This window comes from Canis lupus, chromosome 25 (genome assembly GCF_003254725.2).
Source record: "Canis lupus dingo isolate Sandy chromosome 25, ASM325472v2, whole genome shotgun sequence".
Lineage (NCBI taxonomy): Eukaryota > Metazoa > Chordata > Mammalia > Carnivora > Canidae > Canis > Canis lupus.
The window spans coordinates 20,355,123-20,372,692 of NC_064267.1; the positions used below are offsets into that span (position 1 = coordinate 20,355,123).

Consider the following 17,570-nt stretch of genomic DNA (forward strand, 5'->3'; position numbering starts at 1 on the left):
GAGCCTGATGTGGGACTCGATTCTCCAGGATCATGCCCTGAGTGGAAGGCAGATGCCTAACCGCTGATCCACCCAGGCATCCCTGGTTGGTGCTTTAGAGTACAGACTCTCACATACTATTGAAGTATTATTAGCTATTTCTTAAAGGGAAATCAGGTGATTTACAATATAACTTTGGAACTCCACTTACCGAAATTTATTTTATGAAATAATTGTGGCTATTGTCAAAGATATAGGTGTAGGTGGTTACTATAATTAAAATTGAAACCTAATGGCCCAACAATAAAAATAGATTAAATAAATTATATATAGCATAGCACAATGGGATTTGTGGTCATTACAGATGATATGAGAGATTGACAACATGACAAAATGCTATTTTTATAATAATATAATTTGTAACAGTAACATTTATAATAATTTTATAATACATATCAGAAAAGTAGATTATAAAAATATATGCATAATATTCTATTTTGGCAAAAAGTATTACATATGTAAAAGTTACATACATAAAAGTAACATAACAACATGTGATTTCTTTGTATCTTTAAATTTTCTATAGTGATAATATTGTAATTTTCTAAAGAGAAAAAATTGGTTACGTATTTTAAAAAATACCAAGTGAGAAAAGATAAGAAGTTTGAAAATTTTTGCCAGGAAGTGGCATATGAATATCTTCTACTCTTTCTATATACAAATTAGGCAAATAGCACTTCTGTCCACTTAAAACATATTAAGTTTAGTCTCATGAAAAATGGAAGTTGCATTGAGTTGTGAGAAAGGGAGATGGTATAGAGGGACTGATTCCTTAAATAAAAGAGATCCTATAAAAAGGTACTCTCAATGGCAATTTCTTTTCAGAATCCCAGAAAAGATGATGAAGGTTTTTTTGTTTTTGTTTATTTGGAGGTGTGTGTGTGTGTGTGTGTGTACGTGTGTTTAAGAGATTAAAATTCAATATTATGATTTATCAAAGAAAAACAATAAATAAGAAATGTTATTAAAATAGATATTTTCCATTTGAGGTGCATACTTGCCTTTGGGTTGTTTGCATCAAATAGACCAGTTGAAAGTCCAATCAGCAAGGAATTCTTGTTTTTATTTTTCGGTGGTGAATCAGAGCGAGATCGAAGTGGGAAGGATTCTTCTGGTGAACATAGAATTGACTGAATTTGAGAAACTGCATTCAAGTGTTTTGAAAGAACCACTCTATGGAAAAATGGCTCTGGTTGCACAGATTTATCTATACCACATTTAGAATGCTGAGAATCATCTATTTCAGGTCCTGTGGTATAAAGGAAAGATTTTGTAATGTCTATACAGTACTTAAGCTCAATGTGATATTGAAAAAGCACACTATTTAGCATGAATTCTAGCCAAAAACTCTATCAGAATAACAAAATTAAAAAATATATATATTATTATATTAGCATATAATTTTTGATAGGATATAAGGTTTTATTTTCAGAAAGCAGATTAATTTGCTATATACCTCCATTAAATGCAAGTTCTAAAATATAGGCACAAATGTAAAGAATTGTGAAAATATATTTTTTAGACACTCATATTTAGCTCCAGTTTATCTTTGTTCCTAAAGGTTAGATAGGAAAAATTAGAGTTCTCATATTTTAATTAATATTATTAAAAACAAGAAGACAACTTAATGTCCTTAGTACACTGGCTTAGTTTTGGTAAGCAATTCTGTTTTGAATGTTCGATAAAACAACTGACAAAAGTTTTATTGCCCATATTGCCAAACAATCTAGGCTTATTAATGAGAATCTAGTGCTCTATGCTTATTTATTCTTTAAACAATGAGGTGACTGATAAGAAATGCTATTAATATGTTGTCCAAATAAAACAGATTCATGTTAATAACCTTCCAGAAAGTAACTAGTCTACTCCAACGAGGCTTACTTTTATCGACTTCACTAAGGTGGTCCACATTCATTGGGATTTCATCTTCAGAAACTTCATTTTGCTGAACAGTGATCCTATCTTCAAACCTGTCCAGATGGATAAATCAGTAAAAATACAATTTACTAGAAATAGAAGCACTCTTCAATTAAAAAAAAAAAAAAAAAAAAAAAAAAAAGGAACACAAGTTCACTAGCATCCTGTGATCCCTCTTCCAAATATTTTCCTTAGTTATGGGTGTGGATATATATATATATATTTTTTTTCTCTCATAAGGACATTGTATTTTTTACCCTTTTAAACCTTCACCAATCATAATCAGTCACAAAAACCTGCCTAACCACTTCCTGTAACTATGGTTCCCAAAATATGGCCCTTAGACATTAGGAACACATAGAAACTTGTTCAGAACTTGTTCAGAATTCAAATGATCAGGGCATACCCAAGGCCCAGCAATTTATTTAATTTTTTAAAAAAGATTTTATTTATTTATTCATGAGAGAGACAGAGAGAGAGAGGCAGAGACATAGGCAGAGGGAGAGGCAGGCTTCATGCAGGGAGCCTGATGTGGGACTCGATCCCAGGTCTCCAGGATCACACCCTGGGCTGAAGGCAGTGCTAAACTGCTGTACCACCTGGGATGCCCAATTTGTTTCATTTTATTTATTTTTTAAAGATTTTATTTATTTATTCATGAGAGATACAGAGAGAGAGGGTCAGAGACACAGGCAGAGGGAGAAACAGACTCCCTGTGGGGAGCCTGATATAGGACTTGAACCCAGAACCCCAGGATCACACCCTGAGCCAAAAGCAGATGCTCAAACACTGAGCCAGATGCCCCCCATCAATTTATTTTAATAAATACCAAATTAATCCTAATACTTGCTAATATCTGGGAAATATTACTTTAAGCAATCAAAATGCCCCTTAAAATTAAGCACAGAATATAAAACAACCATAATATACTAATACTATAAAATACCATGCAGGTATTAAAAAAGATGAAACAGATATCTATGTGAAATCCTGTGGAATGACAGTCTATATAGACTATAATATAAAACAAATAACATATTTTGTTAAGTAAGCAAAGTAATCTACAATTTGTATTAAATGCTGTTAGGTTTCAAAAAAATGGCATATAGCACAGTACAAAAAAAATAGAATGATAGGCACAAAAAAGTCTTAATCCGCAAAGGGAGTGAATTAATTGAACAAAGGTAAAGAACTGACAGTTTTTATTTCAATACAACTGAGAATTAAACTCATGTTATCATATGTTTTTTAAGAAAAATTGAAGACTGGAAGTATACAAGTCAAAGGTCTCAAATAAACACAGAAAAAGATGCTTTACATCACTAATCATCAGGGAAATGCAAACCAAAACTAAGTAAGACATCATCTCATATCTGATAGAAAGCCTATTATCAAAAAGACAAGAGTTATGTGTTGGTGAGAATGCAGAAAAAAGGAATCCTTGTGCACTTCTAGTGAGGATGTAAAAGGTGCAGACACTATGAAAAACAGTACAGAGTTTCCTTGAGAAATTAAAAATAGAAATAACATACAATTCAGTAATTCTACCACTGGGTATTTATCCAAAGAAAACAAAAACACTAATTTGAAAAGATTTTTGGACTGCTATGTTTATTACAATATTATTAACAATATCCAAGATTTGGACACAACCCAAGTGTTCAGTGACAGATGAATACAGACACACACACTGGAATATTACTCAGCCATAACAAGGAATGAGATGGGGCCATCTGCAACAACACAGATGGAGACAGAGGGTATTATGTTCAGTGAAATAAAACAGAGAAAAACAAGTATGATTTGACTTATATGTGGAATCTAAGCAAGAAATGAACAAACAAACAGCAGAAACAGACCCATAAGTAACAGAGAACTGGCAGTTACCAGAGGGAATGGGAGTGAGATGATGGGTAATAGGGTGGTGGAGTAGTGAGAGGTCCAGGTTCCAGTTATAGAATGAGTAAGTCATGGGGCTAAAGGGAACACACAGGAAACACAGTCAATGGTATTATAACAGTGTTGTATGGTGACAGATGGTAGCTACACTTGTGATAACATAATTTAAAATACAGAGTTGTCAGAAACTTATGTAACATTGTGTCAACTATATTTCAATAAAAACAACAAAAAACAAAGGCACCAGCAGCTTATTTCTAGAAGTTTGGCTTACAGGCAGTTTTTTTTTCTTAATTCTTTTTAATTGATCTCAAATTAAAATAATCTTTTACTTTTTCAGTTTTAAATTTTGAAAAATTTTCTATGTTTGGTTTTCTGAGTTTTTATTTATTTCCAATCATACAAATAACATTTTTCTTCATTCAAAATGTAATGTTCTAAAAGAAAGGAGAGTCAAAGTTAGTGGAGAAGTAGGAGACCTTAGTTTCATCTGGTCCCAGGAATTCATCAATTATAACACCTGTAAACTCAACCCAAGGTCTAAGAAAAGAATTGTTGCAACTCTGCAAATAAAAAAATGACCACTTTCTGCAAGGTAAGAGGTGCAGAGAAGTGAATCCCAGGCCATAGGTGGGAAGATAACTCGCAGGAGGGTGGGAAAGAGTGTCAGCTGGCTACCAGAAAGTGATATAGCAGCAGGGTTCAAAAGCAGAACTTTTAGTGGACTGCTCTGTTGAGGGATGTCCCTGCCAGAAAGGTGCTCAAGTGGCAAAGTGGGGGTGGGATCCTAGGTGGGACAGTGTGGTCTCAGGATCCTCGGGGGCACAGGAAGAGGGGATGCCTGAGTGTGCAGAGTTCCCAGACATCAGAGAGTGAAACCAGCTGCAATCAGCAAGGCCAGTAGTGGGCTCTCTGCTTGGGGTTGCCATAAACCACAAACTGCACCATGATGGGACAACTGCTCTCTTGCTCTCCAAGCATGGGCACAGCAAATGGCAGAATCTGGAAGGAGCAGCACAGGAACATGCTGCAGGAGTCTGCAGTGTTTGGAGACTCAAAACACGGTTGTGCACCTGAGACAGAAACCCTGAGTCACACGCGGGGGTGAGCACAGAGTGTAGACGGAGAGCAAGGAGACAGAGGGACTGGCTGCTTTTCCCTGAGGGTGCACTGAGGAGTGGGGCTGCAAATTTTTGGTGCTGGAGATTGGGGTGCCGCTACTTTCATTCCTATCCTCTAAACCAGTGCAGAAAGACTTTAGGAACAAAAGGCACATGGAGCAATCCAGGGCAGATTACTAAACCTGGCCCCCTGGCAAGGGCAGTGCAATTCTGCCCTGGGGCAAAGACACCTGAGGATCAGCACAACAGGCCCCTCCCCCAGAAGATCAGCGAGAACACCCAGCCAAGACCAACTTTACCCATCACGGACAACTGTGGAACTCTGACGATAGGGTCATATAGCATATATAATAATCCAGGGTTTTCTCCCCCTATGATTCTTTAGTCTTTCAATGTTAATGTTCTTCTCTTTCGTTTTTCAACTAATTTCTTATTTTATCAACTTTTAAAAAAATCTTTTTTAAATTTCATTTTTACAGTTACACTCTATCCTTTCATTGTATTTAATTTTGTTTTCATATATATGAATCTCATATATATATGATTGAGATATATATATATATATATTTTTTTTTTCTTTCTTTACATTTTTGGGATGCAATTTCTTCTAAAAAACTGACCAGGGAATCCCTGGATGGCTCAGCAGTCTAGCACCACCTGCCTTCAGACTAGGGTGTGATCCTGGTCTCCAGGGATCAAGTCCTGCATCAGGCTCCCTGCATGGAGCCTGCTTCTTTCTCTCTCTGCCTGTGTCCCTGCCTCTCTCTCTCTCTCTGTGTCTCTCATGAATAAATAAAATCTTAAAAAAAAAACAAACAAATAAATAAATGACCAAAATACACCCAAAGAATCTAGTGTATTGTTTTGTTCACCTGTTTATATCCCTTTTTTTGTCTTTTAATTTCCATTTTTACAGTTACTTTATTATCCTTTCATTATATTCTTTATATTTAATTTTGTTTGTACATATCTAAGTTTTTCTTTCATTACAATTTGGGATCTACCTTTCTAACAAAAGATCAAAATACACACAGGATCCAGTGTATTGCTCTGTTCAACTGTCTGATTATATTCTTTTTTCTTTTAACTTTCTTTTTTGGTTTCAGGTCTCTTCTGATTTGTTTGGTATAATTTCTGTGGGGTCGTTGTTGCGTTTTAGTATTTTGTTCTCTCATTCATCTATTCTTCTCTGGACAGTGACAAGACTGGAAAATTCACCTTAAAAAAGAGAACAAGATGAAATACTGAATGCCAGGAACTAGTCAGTATAGAAGTAAGTAAGATATTAGAACTAGAGTTCAGAATAACGATTATAAAGACACTAGCTGGGCTTGAAAAAAAGCATAGAAGACACTAGAGAATCCTTTTCTAAAGAAATAAAGGAACAAAATTGGAAGAGGTAAAATGGTGGAAGAGTAGGGGTCCTTGTTTCATCTGGTCCCTAAGTTTAGTTAGGTAACTATCAAATCATCCTGAACACCTATAAATTCAACCTGAGATAGAAGAAAAGAATCCTACAAATAGAAAAGTGACCACTTTTTGCAAGGTAGGAGTGCAGAGAAGAAAAACAGGGGATATAACAGAAGATAAACAGCGGGGGGAGGGAGCCCGCATAAGCCAGCTACCAGAAAGTGATATAGCCGTGGAGCACAAAATGGGAACCTTTAGAAATCTACTCCAGTGAAAAATTTCTCTTAGTGGTGAAGTGGGACAGAATCGCAGGTGGGGCAGTGGGGTCTCAAGATTCCCAGACTCACAGCAAGAACACAGGTGCCTGAGCCAGCAGAGTTCCCAAGCACTGGAGTAGGAAACTGGTTTCAGTCAGAGAACCTGGGAAGGGGTTCTCAGCTCAGTTGGCCATGAACTGTGAACTCCTGCCCAATTGGGTAACTGATCTCTGTGTAGGGTCCCTGCAAAGGACTGAAATGCAGCAATACTCTGCCTTCCCCCAGGAGAGGTGGAGTGGGTGTGTGCAAAATTGGGTGAACACTCTCCCTGCCAGGGCCCTACAAAGTGCACAAATCAATGTTGTACCACCTTCTCCTTGGAGGATTGGAGTGGCATGCACCACAGGAGTCTGCAAAATTTGGCACACACTATGATCTATTTTCCCCCTCTACAGAGGTGCAGAAAGCCTTTAGGGAACAAAAACCACACAGAGCAAACAGCCTACACTGACCTCAGCCCCCTGGCAAAAAGTGGTGCAACTTCATTCAGGCACAGACACCAGAGAATCAGTGCAGCAGGTACCCTCCGCCCCTGGTGGGAAGACCAGCTGGAAGAACAGGGGACTAAACAAGACTGCAAATCTCCAGTGCTAGGGGAAAACAGTATATAGAACTCAATGATTTTTTTCTTATGATTTATTTTTCAATATAAAATTTTCCAATTTCCCCCCATTTCAACTAGTTTCTTACTTTATCAACTTTGTTTTTAAGTCTTTTTTTAACTTTCATTTTTTTTACATTTACATTTTCTAGATTTATTCTTCATTTTTGGCTTCCATTCACTAAATCCAATTTTATTTTTGTATACATATAAATTTGGCTTTCATTATAATTTTGGAGTTTAGTGTTTTCTAACACACAGATTAAAATACACTAAGGACTAAATGGATCACCCTGTTTTATCCACTCTGTGAAATTATATTCTCCCCATCCCTGTTTTTTCTATTTTTCTTTGTCTTTGACTTTTTCTTTTTCTTTTTTGGTTTCTGAGCTCTTCAGATTTGTCTAGTGTGTATTTTGCTTAAGTCATTGTTGATATTTTTGATAATGCTCACTTGTTCATCCATTCTTCCCTGGGCAAAATGATGAGAAGGAGGAATTCACAACAAAAGAAAGAACTAGAAGTAATACTCTCTGCTATAGATCTAAGCAGTATGGATACAAGTAAAATGTCTGAGATGGAATTCAGAGTAAGAATTATAAAGTTACTAGCTGGGCTTGAAAAAAGCATAAATGACACTAGAGAATCTCTTACTGCAAAAATGAGATCTAATCAGGACGAAACAAAAAATGCTCTGAGAAGCAGTCTAAATCGGATGCTCTAACAGCTAGGGTAAATGAGGCAGAAGAGAGAGTAAGTGACATAAAAGACAAGTTTTTGGAAAGAATGGAAACTGAGGAAATGAGAGAAAAACAACTAATGGACTATGAGGGGAGGCTTCAAGAAATCAGCGATGCATTAAATGAAGCAATTATCTGAATTATTGGGGTGCCTGAAGGCGAAGAAAGAGAAAGAGGGCCAGATGGTATATTGGAGCAAGTCACGCTGAGAACTTCCCTAGTCTGGGGAACAGCATTCACATGTTGAAGAGGTAGAGAGGACCCCTACCAAAATCAGGAAAAATAGATCAACATCCCAACAAATTATAGTGAAGTGTGCAAATTTTAGAGACAGAAAATCCTGAAAGCAGCTTGAGACAAGAGGTTCCTTACCTAGAGAGGTAGGAACATAAAACTGACAGCAGGCCTATCCACAGAGACCTGGCAACCAGAAACGACTAGCATGAATGTTCAGGGTACTAAATGAGAAAAACATGCAGCCAAGAATACTTTACAGCAAGGCTGTCATTCAGAATAGAAGGAGAGATAAAGAGGTTCCAGGACAGACAGAAACTTAAAGAATATATGACCACCAAACCAACCCTGCAAGAACTATTAAGGGGGATCTTAGAAGCAAACAGAGTGCCCAAGAGTAACATAAACCAGAAAAAGGAGAAAATTGTACAGAAGCAGGGACTTTACTGTTAATAAAATGACAATAAATTCATACCTTTCAGTTGTTACATTGAATATAAATAGGCTATATGCCCCGATCAAAAGACACAGTATCAGATTGGATAAAAAAGGAAGACCCATCCATATGGTGTCTACAAGAGACTCGGTTTTAGACCAAAAGACACCCTCCAGACTGAAAATGAGGGGGCAGAAAACCATTTATCATGCCCATAGACCTCAAAGAAGGCTGGAATAGCAATCTTCAGATTAAACAAATTACATTTTAAACTAAAGACTGCAGTAAGGGATGAAGAGGGACATTATATCATACTTAAAGGATGTACCCAAAAAGAAGATCTAATAATTATAAAAAGTTATGCTCTTAATTTGGGAGCAGCCAATTATATAAGGCGGTTAACAACAAAATTAAAGAAATAGAGCAATAATACAATAATAGTAGGGGACTTAAACACCCCACTCACAGCAATGGACAGATATCTAAGCAGGAGATCAACAAGGAAAAAGGGTTTTCAGCGATACACTGAACCAGGTGGACTTCACAGATATCTTCAAAACATTTCATCCTAAAGCAACAGAATAGACATTCTTCTCCAGTGCACATGGACATAAAGCAGAACAGATCACATCTCAATCCATACCAAAAGAATAGGATTATTCTGCATATTTTCAGACCACAATGCTTTGAAACTTGCACTCAATCGCAGGAGGAAATTTGGAAAGAACTCAAATACATGGAGGTTAAAGAGCATCTTATCAAAGAATGAAGGGGTCAACCGGGAAATTAAAGAGGAATTTTTAAAATTCATGGAAATTAATGAAAATGAACAACTGTTCAAAACCTTTGGAATGCAGCAAGGGCAGTCCAAAGAGGGAAATATATAGCAATATTAGCTTTTCTCAAGAAACAAGAAAGGTCTCAAATACACAACCTAGCCTTATTCCTAAAGGAGCTGGATAAAGAACAGCAAATAAAGCCTAAACACAGCAGAAGGGAATTAATAAAGATTAGAGAAGAAATCAATGAGGTAGAAACCAAAAGATCAAAAAAAAAAAAAAAAAAAAAAAAAGGAAACCAAAAGATCAGTAGAACAGACCAACAAAACTAGGGAGTTGGTTCTTTGAAAGAATTAAAAACATCAATAAACCCCTGGCCAGACTTATCAAAAAGAAAAGAGAAAGGACTCAAGTAAATAAAACGATGAATAAAAGAGGAGAGATCAAACCAACACCAAAGAAATAGAAACAATTATAAGAACATATTATGATCAAGTATATGCCAACAACTTATGTAAGCTGGAAGAAATGGATGCATTCCTAGAAATGTATGAACTACCAAAAATGAAATAGGAAGAAATAGAAAACCTGAACACACCCATAAGCAGCAAGGAAATTGAAGTGGTAATCAAAAACCTCCCAATAAACAAGAGTCCAGGGCTGGATAGCTTTCCAGGGGAATTCTACCAAACATTTTAAGAGGAATTTATACCTATTCTTCTGAAGTTGTTTAAAAAAAATAGAAATGGAAGGAAAACTTCCAAACTCTTTGTATGAAACCAGTATTACCTTGATCCCAAAACCAAAGACCCCACCAAAAAAAAATTAAAGTCCAATATCCCTGATGAACATGGATGCCAAAATTCTCATCAAGATACTAGGCAATAGGATCCAACAGTACATTAAGAGGATTATTTACCACGACCATGTAGGATTTATTACTGGGCTGCAAGGGTTGTTCAACATCTGCAAATCAACCTATGTGATACACTACACATTAGTCAAAGAAAGGACAAGAGCCATATGATCCTCTCAAAAGATGCAGAAAAAGCATTTGACAAACTACACCATCTTTCTTGATTAAAATTCTTCATAGCATAGGGATAGAGAGAACATACCTCCATATCAGAAAAGCCATATACAAAAAATCCCATAGCGAATATCATTCTCAATGGGGGAAATGGAGAGCTCTTCTCCAAAGGTCAGAAACATGGCAGGGATGTGCACTCTCACCACTGTTGTTCAACACAGTACTAGAAGTCCTAGCTTCATCAATCAGACAATGAAAAAAAGAAATAAAAGGCAACCAAATTGGTAAAGAAGAAGTCAAACTCTTACTCTTTGCAGGTGACATGATGCTCAATTGGGAAACTGAAAAGACCTGACCCCCAAATTGCTAGACCCCATGCAGGAATTCAGCAAAGTGGCAGGATATAAAATCAATGCATAGAAATCAGTTGCATTTCTACACTCTAACAATGAGACAGAAGAAAGAGAAATTAAGGAGTCAATCCCATTTACAATTACACCTCGAACCATGATTCCTAGAAATAGACATAGCCAAAGAGGTAAAGGAGCTGTACTATGAAAAGTATAGAACACTCATGAAAGAAACTGAGGAAGACATAAAAGAAATGGAAAAACATTCCATGCTCACAGATTGGAAGAACAAAAATTGTTAACATGTCTATGGTACCTAGAGCAATCTATACATTCAATGCGAACCCTATCAAAATACCAACATTTTTCACAGAGCTGGAACCAACAATTCTAAAATTTGTATGGAACCAGAAAAGACCTCAAATAGCCAAAAGAATGTTGAAAAAGAAAAGCAAAGCTGGTACATCATAATTCCAGACTTCAAGCTACTTTACAAAGCTGTGATCATTAAGACAGTATGGTACTGGCACAAAAACAGACACAAAGATCAAGGGAACAGAATAGAGAACCCAGGAATGGAGCCTCAACTCTATTGGTCAACTAACCTTCGACAAAGCAGGAGAGAATATCCAACGGAAAAAGGACAGTCTCTTTAATAAATGATGTTGGGAAAATTGTATAGCAACATACAGAAAAATGAAACTGGACCATTCTCTTACAGCATACACAAAAATAGACAAAATGGATGAAAGACCTAAATGTGAGACAAGAATCCAGCAAAATCTAGAGAAGAACGCAGGCAGAAACCTTTTTGACCTCAGCTACATCAAATTCTTACTAGATGCATCTCTAGAGGGAAGAAAAAGGCAAAAATGAACTATTAGGATTTCATCAGGATAAAAAGCTGTTGCACAGCAAAGGAAACAGTCAACAAAACCAAAAGACAACCTACAGAATGGCAGAAGATATTTGCAGATGACATATTGCTAAAGGGCTAGTATAAGGTCTATAAAGAACTTAATCAAACTTAACACTCAAACAACAAAGAATCCAGTCAAGAAATGGGCACAAGACATGAACAGACATTTCTCCAAAGAACACATACAAATGGCCAACAGACACATGAAAAAATGGTCAACATCACTGGGCATCAGGGAAACACAAATAAAGACCACGATGAGATAAATAATGTCTTCACACAAATCAGGATGGTTAAAATTCACAACACAAGCAACAAGCATTGGTGAGAATGCAGAGGAAGGGGAGCCCTCCTACACTGTTGTTGGGAATGCAAGCTAGAATAGCCACTCTGGCTAAGAGTATAAAGGTTCCTCAAAGAGTTGAAAGTAGAGCTACCCTACGACGCGGCAATTTCACTACTGGGTTGTTTACCCCAACGATACAAATGTAGTGATCAAAAGGAGCACCTGCACCAATGGATGAATGGATAAAGAAGATGTGGTGTGTATGTACGTGTGTGTGTGTATGTATGTGTGTGTGTGTGTGTATAATGGAATATTACTCAGCCATTCAAAAAATGAAAACTTGCCATTTGTAATGACATGGAAAGAACTAGAGGATATTACGCTAAGTGAAATAAGTAAATCAGAGAAAGAAAAATTATATGATCTCTCTCATGTGGAATTTAAGAAATACAACAGAGGATCATAAGAGAAGAGAGGAAAAAATAAAACAAGATGAAATCAGAAAGGAAGACAAATCATAAGAGACTCTTAATCATAGCAAACAAACTGAAGGTTGCTGGAGGGGAGTGAGGTGGAGGGTAGGGGGTAACTGGGTGATAGACTTTAAGAAGGGTTCACAATGTAATGAGTACTGGGTGTTATATAAGACTGATGAATCACTGACCTCTACCTTTGAAACCAATAATACATTACAGGTTAATTATTTGCATTTAAATAAAAAAATAAAGTAAAAAAAATAAAATTAAAAGAATAAAACAAAACATAATGTAACATTTTTTGGTTCCTCAGAAAGTTAAGCATAGAATTACTATATGCTGCAGCAATTCTACTCCTAGTTATACACTCAAATGAATATGGGTGTGCAAACAAAAGCTGGTACACAATAATTCACAGAAGCACTATTTACAACAGCTATAAGGTATAAGCCATCCTAGAAATGACCCATCATCATCTGCTGAATGCCCATCAATTGTTAACAGTTTGGTGTACATCTTACCATATTTCTCCTTGAATTTTACATAAAAATAAATAGTGTTATTTTAATATTGGAAATGCTTTTTTATTCAATATCATTTTATTTATCATTTGATATTTAGGTTATATTTCCATATTAATACATGAAACTACCTTTCATTCTTTTTTTTTACAAAGATTTTATTTATTCATGAGAAACACAGAGAGAGAGATTGAGAGAGAGAGAGAGAGAGAGGAAGAGAGAGAGAGAGAGGGGCAGAGACACAGGAGGAGGGAGAAGCAGGGTCCATGCAAGGAGCCTGAAGTGGGACTCAATCCCGGGACCCCAGGATTATGTCCTGGGCTGAAGGCAGGCACTAAACCACTGAGCCACCCAGGAATCCCCTACCTTTTATTCTTTAAAGTACTATATACTATCCACAATGTAGTATACAGAAACTTCATTTTTAATAATGTTCTAATAATGTCCTGATTTACTCTTTCAAATTATTTTTTATGATGCTCCTACAATAAACATTCTTACATATGCATTCTCTTTGTGCCCATGTGTGAGTATTCTTCGAGTACATACCAAAATATAAAAGATGCATTATTATAGGATTTGCACATTTTAATCTAACAAAGTTGGCAAACAGATCTCCAAATTGGTCTCCCAATTCCTATGTGTGCTGGCAATGTATCAACACATCTAATTCCTAATCTCTCACCAAGAAGTGCAGATGACTCTTGCAAGTATTAATACAAAAATCCTAAAATACATAAGTACCTTAAAATAATACGTCATGACCAAGAAGAGTTTACTTAAGGTTTGCAGGATGGTTTATATTAGGTAATCTATTAATATAATTAATTATACAGTTGACCCTTGAACAATGTGGGGGGATAGGGTGCTGGCTGAGTTCTCCATGCAGTCACAAATGTGCCTGTAAATTTTGACTACCCCAAAACTTAACTAATAATAGATTACTGTTGACTAGAGCTTTACTGGTAACAGTTGATATACACATAATTTGCATATTATATGTATTATATGCTCTATTCTTAAAATACCTAAATTTGTTTTTTCAGTATTCCAAGCTACACAGTTTACTTGCAAGTTTGTTCAGGTTGCCATAATCTCCAAAAAAATTTTCCAATATATTCATTTAAAAAAAAAATCCATGTATAAGAAGACCCATGTAGCTCAAAACTGTGTTGTTCAAAGGTTAACTGTACCAGGTAAATAAAGGAAAACTTTCATATGAACAACAGTTCCATAGAGGCTGAAAGTCACTTGACAAAATTCATTCCTGACTTTTTAAAAAATTGGTAAAATATTAATACCTATATCGGTTAAAAAGTACAGATAGTCATGCCTAATGAGGGTTAACAACAATCATTTTCACTAAAGTCAAGAACAACACAAAGATACACCCTATTTCCAATATTTGACATTATATAAAAGATACTAACCAAGGCAATTATAGACAAAAAAACTGTTAAAAAAACTGGAAAGACATAAAATCATCACTGTTTTCATAAGATATGACTGTTTATCTGAAAAAAGCAAAAGATTCAACTGAAAATTTATCATGAACAATAGCATATATCCATAAGATAGTGGGGGTACAAATTCAATATAAAGAAATCTACAGCTTTCATATATATAACCTACTAGTTACAGGATCTCACAGAAGAGCAGGGACCAAACACCAAACCACCAAACTGTATCTAGGAATAAGCTTACCAATAAAAGTGTAAAACCTAAATGACGGAAACTATAAAAATACTCAAAATTTATTCGAATGAAAGGCCCACCATATTCCTCCTTGGATAGAAAAAACACAACATATTGATTTTCTGTATGTTAATTTATGAATTTACCACCCCCAAAAAATACCAATTGATATTTTTCCTGGGGGGAAGGTAAATTTAGTAAATTCTAAATTCAAAGGAAATATTACACAAGCAAGAATAGCCAAGATAACTAAAAAAGAACAATGAAATAAAGAAAATTTAGTACATATTAAAAGTGGCATTTTTAATCTGTGCAGGAAAGATAAACCTTTTAATAAATGCAACTGGACAACTGGGTAGCCATCTGAAGAAAAACAAAATCTATACCCCAGGATAAATTCCAAATAGATCAAAGTTTTAAATGTAAAAAGTGCCCATGTTGAAAGTACTAGAAAAAAAGATTGAAAAATTCTTTGAGAATCTTGGAAAAAACAAAGTATCTCTGAATGATGATTAAAATCCAGGTAAACATGACAATTAAAAAAAAAAAAAAAAAACAACCAAAAACGTCTGCATGGCAAAAAAGTAAAACATAAATGGCCTTGCAACCCACATAATAACCATAGCAAATGTCTCTAATATTTAAAAAGTTGTTACTAATTTATAAAGGCCAACAACTAAATTTTTAAAATGAGTCAAAGATATATACTGAGAACTCACTGAAAAGGAAATACAATGAAACAAACATTTGAAAGATATGCTCACTTTACCAATAACGAAATGGATAATCTAAGAATTCAAACCAAGATACTATTTTTTAACCTATGAGATTGGCAAAAATAAAAAAAACTTTAGTATTATAATAAGTTTGGCAAGGCTGGGGGAAATGGGAAGTTTCCTATATTCTTCCTGAGAATGTAAATTAATATAAACCCTGGGAAGAAAAATAACTGAATTATAAACGCAATTGACCCAGGAATTGTACTTCAATGTATCTATCCTACAGATATACATATATACATGCAAAATGACCTTATATAAAAGATTAATTGCCACTTCATTTGAAATATTGATTGATGTACAATATAAGTTACTGTAAGAGACTTACTGACTTGTATTATCCATACAATGGAATACTAAGCTTAGTGCTCGCTTAGGCAGCACATATACTAAAATTGGAATACTAAGAGCCATAAAATAAGAAAAAAAGATGAAGTTCTCTATGGATTAATATGAAAAAATTCCTAGGTTACTGACTAAAAATAAAAAAGGTAAAAATACTGTATATGTTATACTAATAACTTTATTTAAAGGGGAGGGAGACTATACATTGTTGCTTTGTATAAATTAAAAATATCTGGAAGGGGGAGACCATGGGAATCTGCTGGATGGGGACAGAATTGGGAAAGAGACTTTCTACTCTATATCTTTTTATACTTGATTTCTGAACCACATGAAAGTTATATCTCTCCAAAAATTAAATTGTTTTATAAGTTGTTATAATGCAGTATTAGGTTATTAAAGTATTTTTTTAAAAAAGTATTACAAAAAGGGATCCAGGTTTTGAAATTTAAGAAAAACAAAGTAACATACTCAGTTTCCTTTGTTTCTTTTGTCTCACTAATCCACACATCAATTATCGTGCATGGCAAGCTACCATCTTTGTTTGCTCCACCTGGCTCTTGCAGAACTTCTGTTTCTAAGTCATCAGCTTCTGAAAAGCAAAAACAATAAACATGTCTCAAAGCAAAATCCACGTATAGATATTTGAATAAATGTTCTATAAATTATCATTACCTAGTTTTAGGCTAACATAACAAAAAATTAAATATTTTATCTGTAGATCTTTAATCTTGTTAACAATCTGGTTGATATTTTCTGAAAAATACTAACGAGAAGAGTTTGTTTTCATATGCTGATTTCTCTTTTTTCTCTCCAATTTAGATTGGAGAGCTCTTTATTTTTTTATTTATTTGAGAGAGAGAGTGCCTTTAAGTATGGAGGGGGGGGGTCTTAAGACTCCCCACTGAGCAGGGACTTGATCTCAAGTTTGCCAGATTATGACCTGAGCCACAACCGAAAGTCAGTTGCTTAACCAATTGTATCACCCAGGCGACCCTTAATGCTCTTGTTTAAGCCACCACCACCACCACTTTTTTTTTTTTTTTTTGGTATCCATATAATCTTTCATTCTCTGTTCTTAAAGTTTCCAATTAGCCCGTCCTATTTAGATAGATAGTTGATATTTACCAGTCCTTAAAGTTTTTATCCTTTATTCAAATGATTTTTTTTTGTTTACTTGTATGATGTAAGCATTTGGGGAAAAAAAAACTTTTAGTTATTTTTTAGTAACTGTTCATTAGCACCTTAAGCTATACCAATATGACTTATTTTACAAACTAGATTTGTGAGTAAATTACCCTCAAAGTCTAAAATATCCATTGTCTGGCTCTTTGTAAGAAATGTTTGCTGACTTGTACTAGGCTGTATAGCCTCTACTATATGTCTAACAGAGTTCTTTTTTTTTTTTTAAGATTTTATTTATTTATTCTTGATAGACACAGGGAGAGAGAGAGAGATTGGCAGAGACAGAGGCAGAGCAAGAAGCAGGCTCCATGTAGGAAGCCTGATGTGGGTCTCAATCCTCGGATCACACCCTGAGCCAAAGGCAGATGCTCAACCGCTGAGCCTCCCAGGTGTCCCAGAGTTCTTTTTCTTTCTTCTTTTTTTTTTTTTTTTTTTTTTTTAAGGCATAAGGTACCTAATAACTATAATTCTAATACATAAGACTAAGTTACCAT

At 35.2% G+C, this 17,570-nt stretch overlaps 1 protein-coding gene across 13 annotated transcripts in view; it reads right to left on the reverse strand.

The window, feature by feature from the left end:
* Window positions 1-17,570, reverse strand: part of NEK1 (NIMA related kinase 1) — a 228,957-nt gene that overhangs the window by 30,673 nt on the left and 180,714 nt on the right. For 12 of the 13 annotated variants that reach the window (XM_049101052.1, XM_025462838.3, XM_025462839.3 and 9 more), the window contains 3 exons: window positions 16,363-16,483; window positions 1,921-2,009; window positions 1,041-1,288 (listed from right to left, as the gene is read on the reverse strand). In XM_049101052.1, coding sequence (XP_048957009.1) covers window positions 1,041-1,288; window positions 1,921-2,009; window positions 16,363-16,483 — 458 coding nt within the window. Of the gene's footprint in view, window positions 1-1,040; window positions 1,289-1,920; window positions 2,010-6,024; window positions 6,195-16,362; window positions 16,484-17,570 lie in introns of those variants that run through there. The other variant, XM_035716249.2, reaches the window with a different exon arrangement.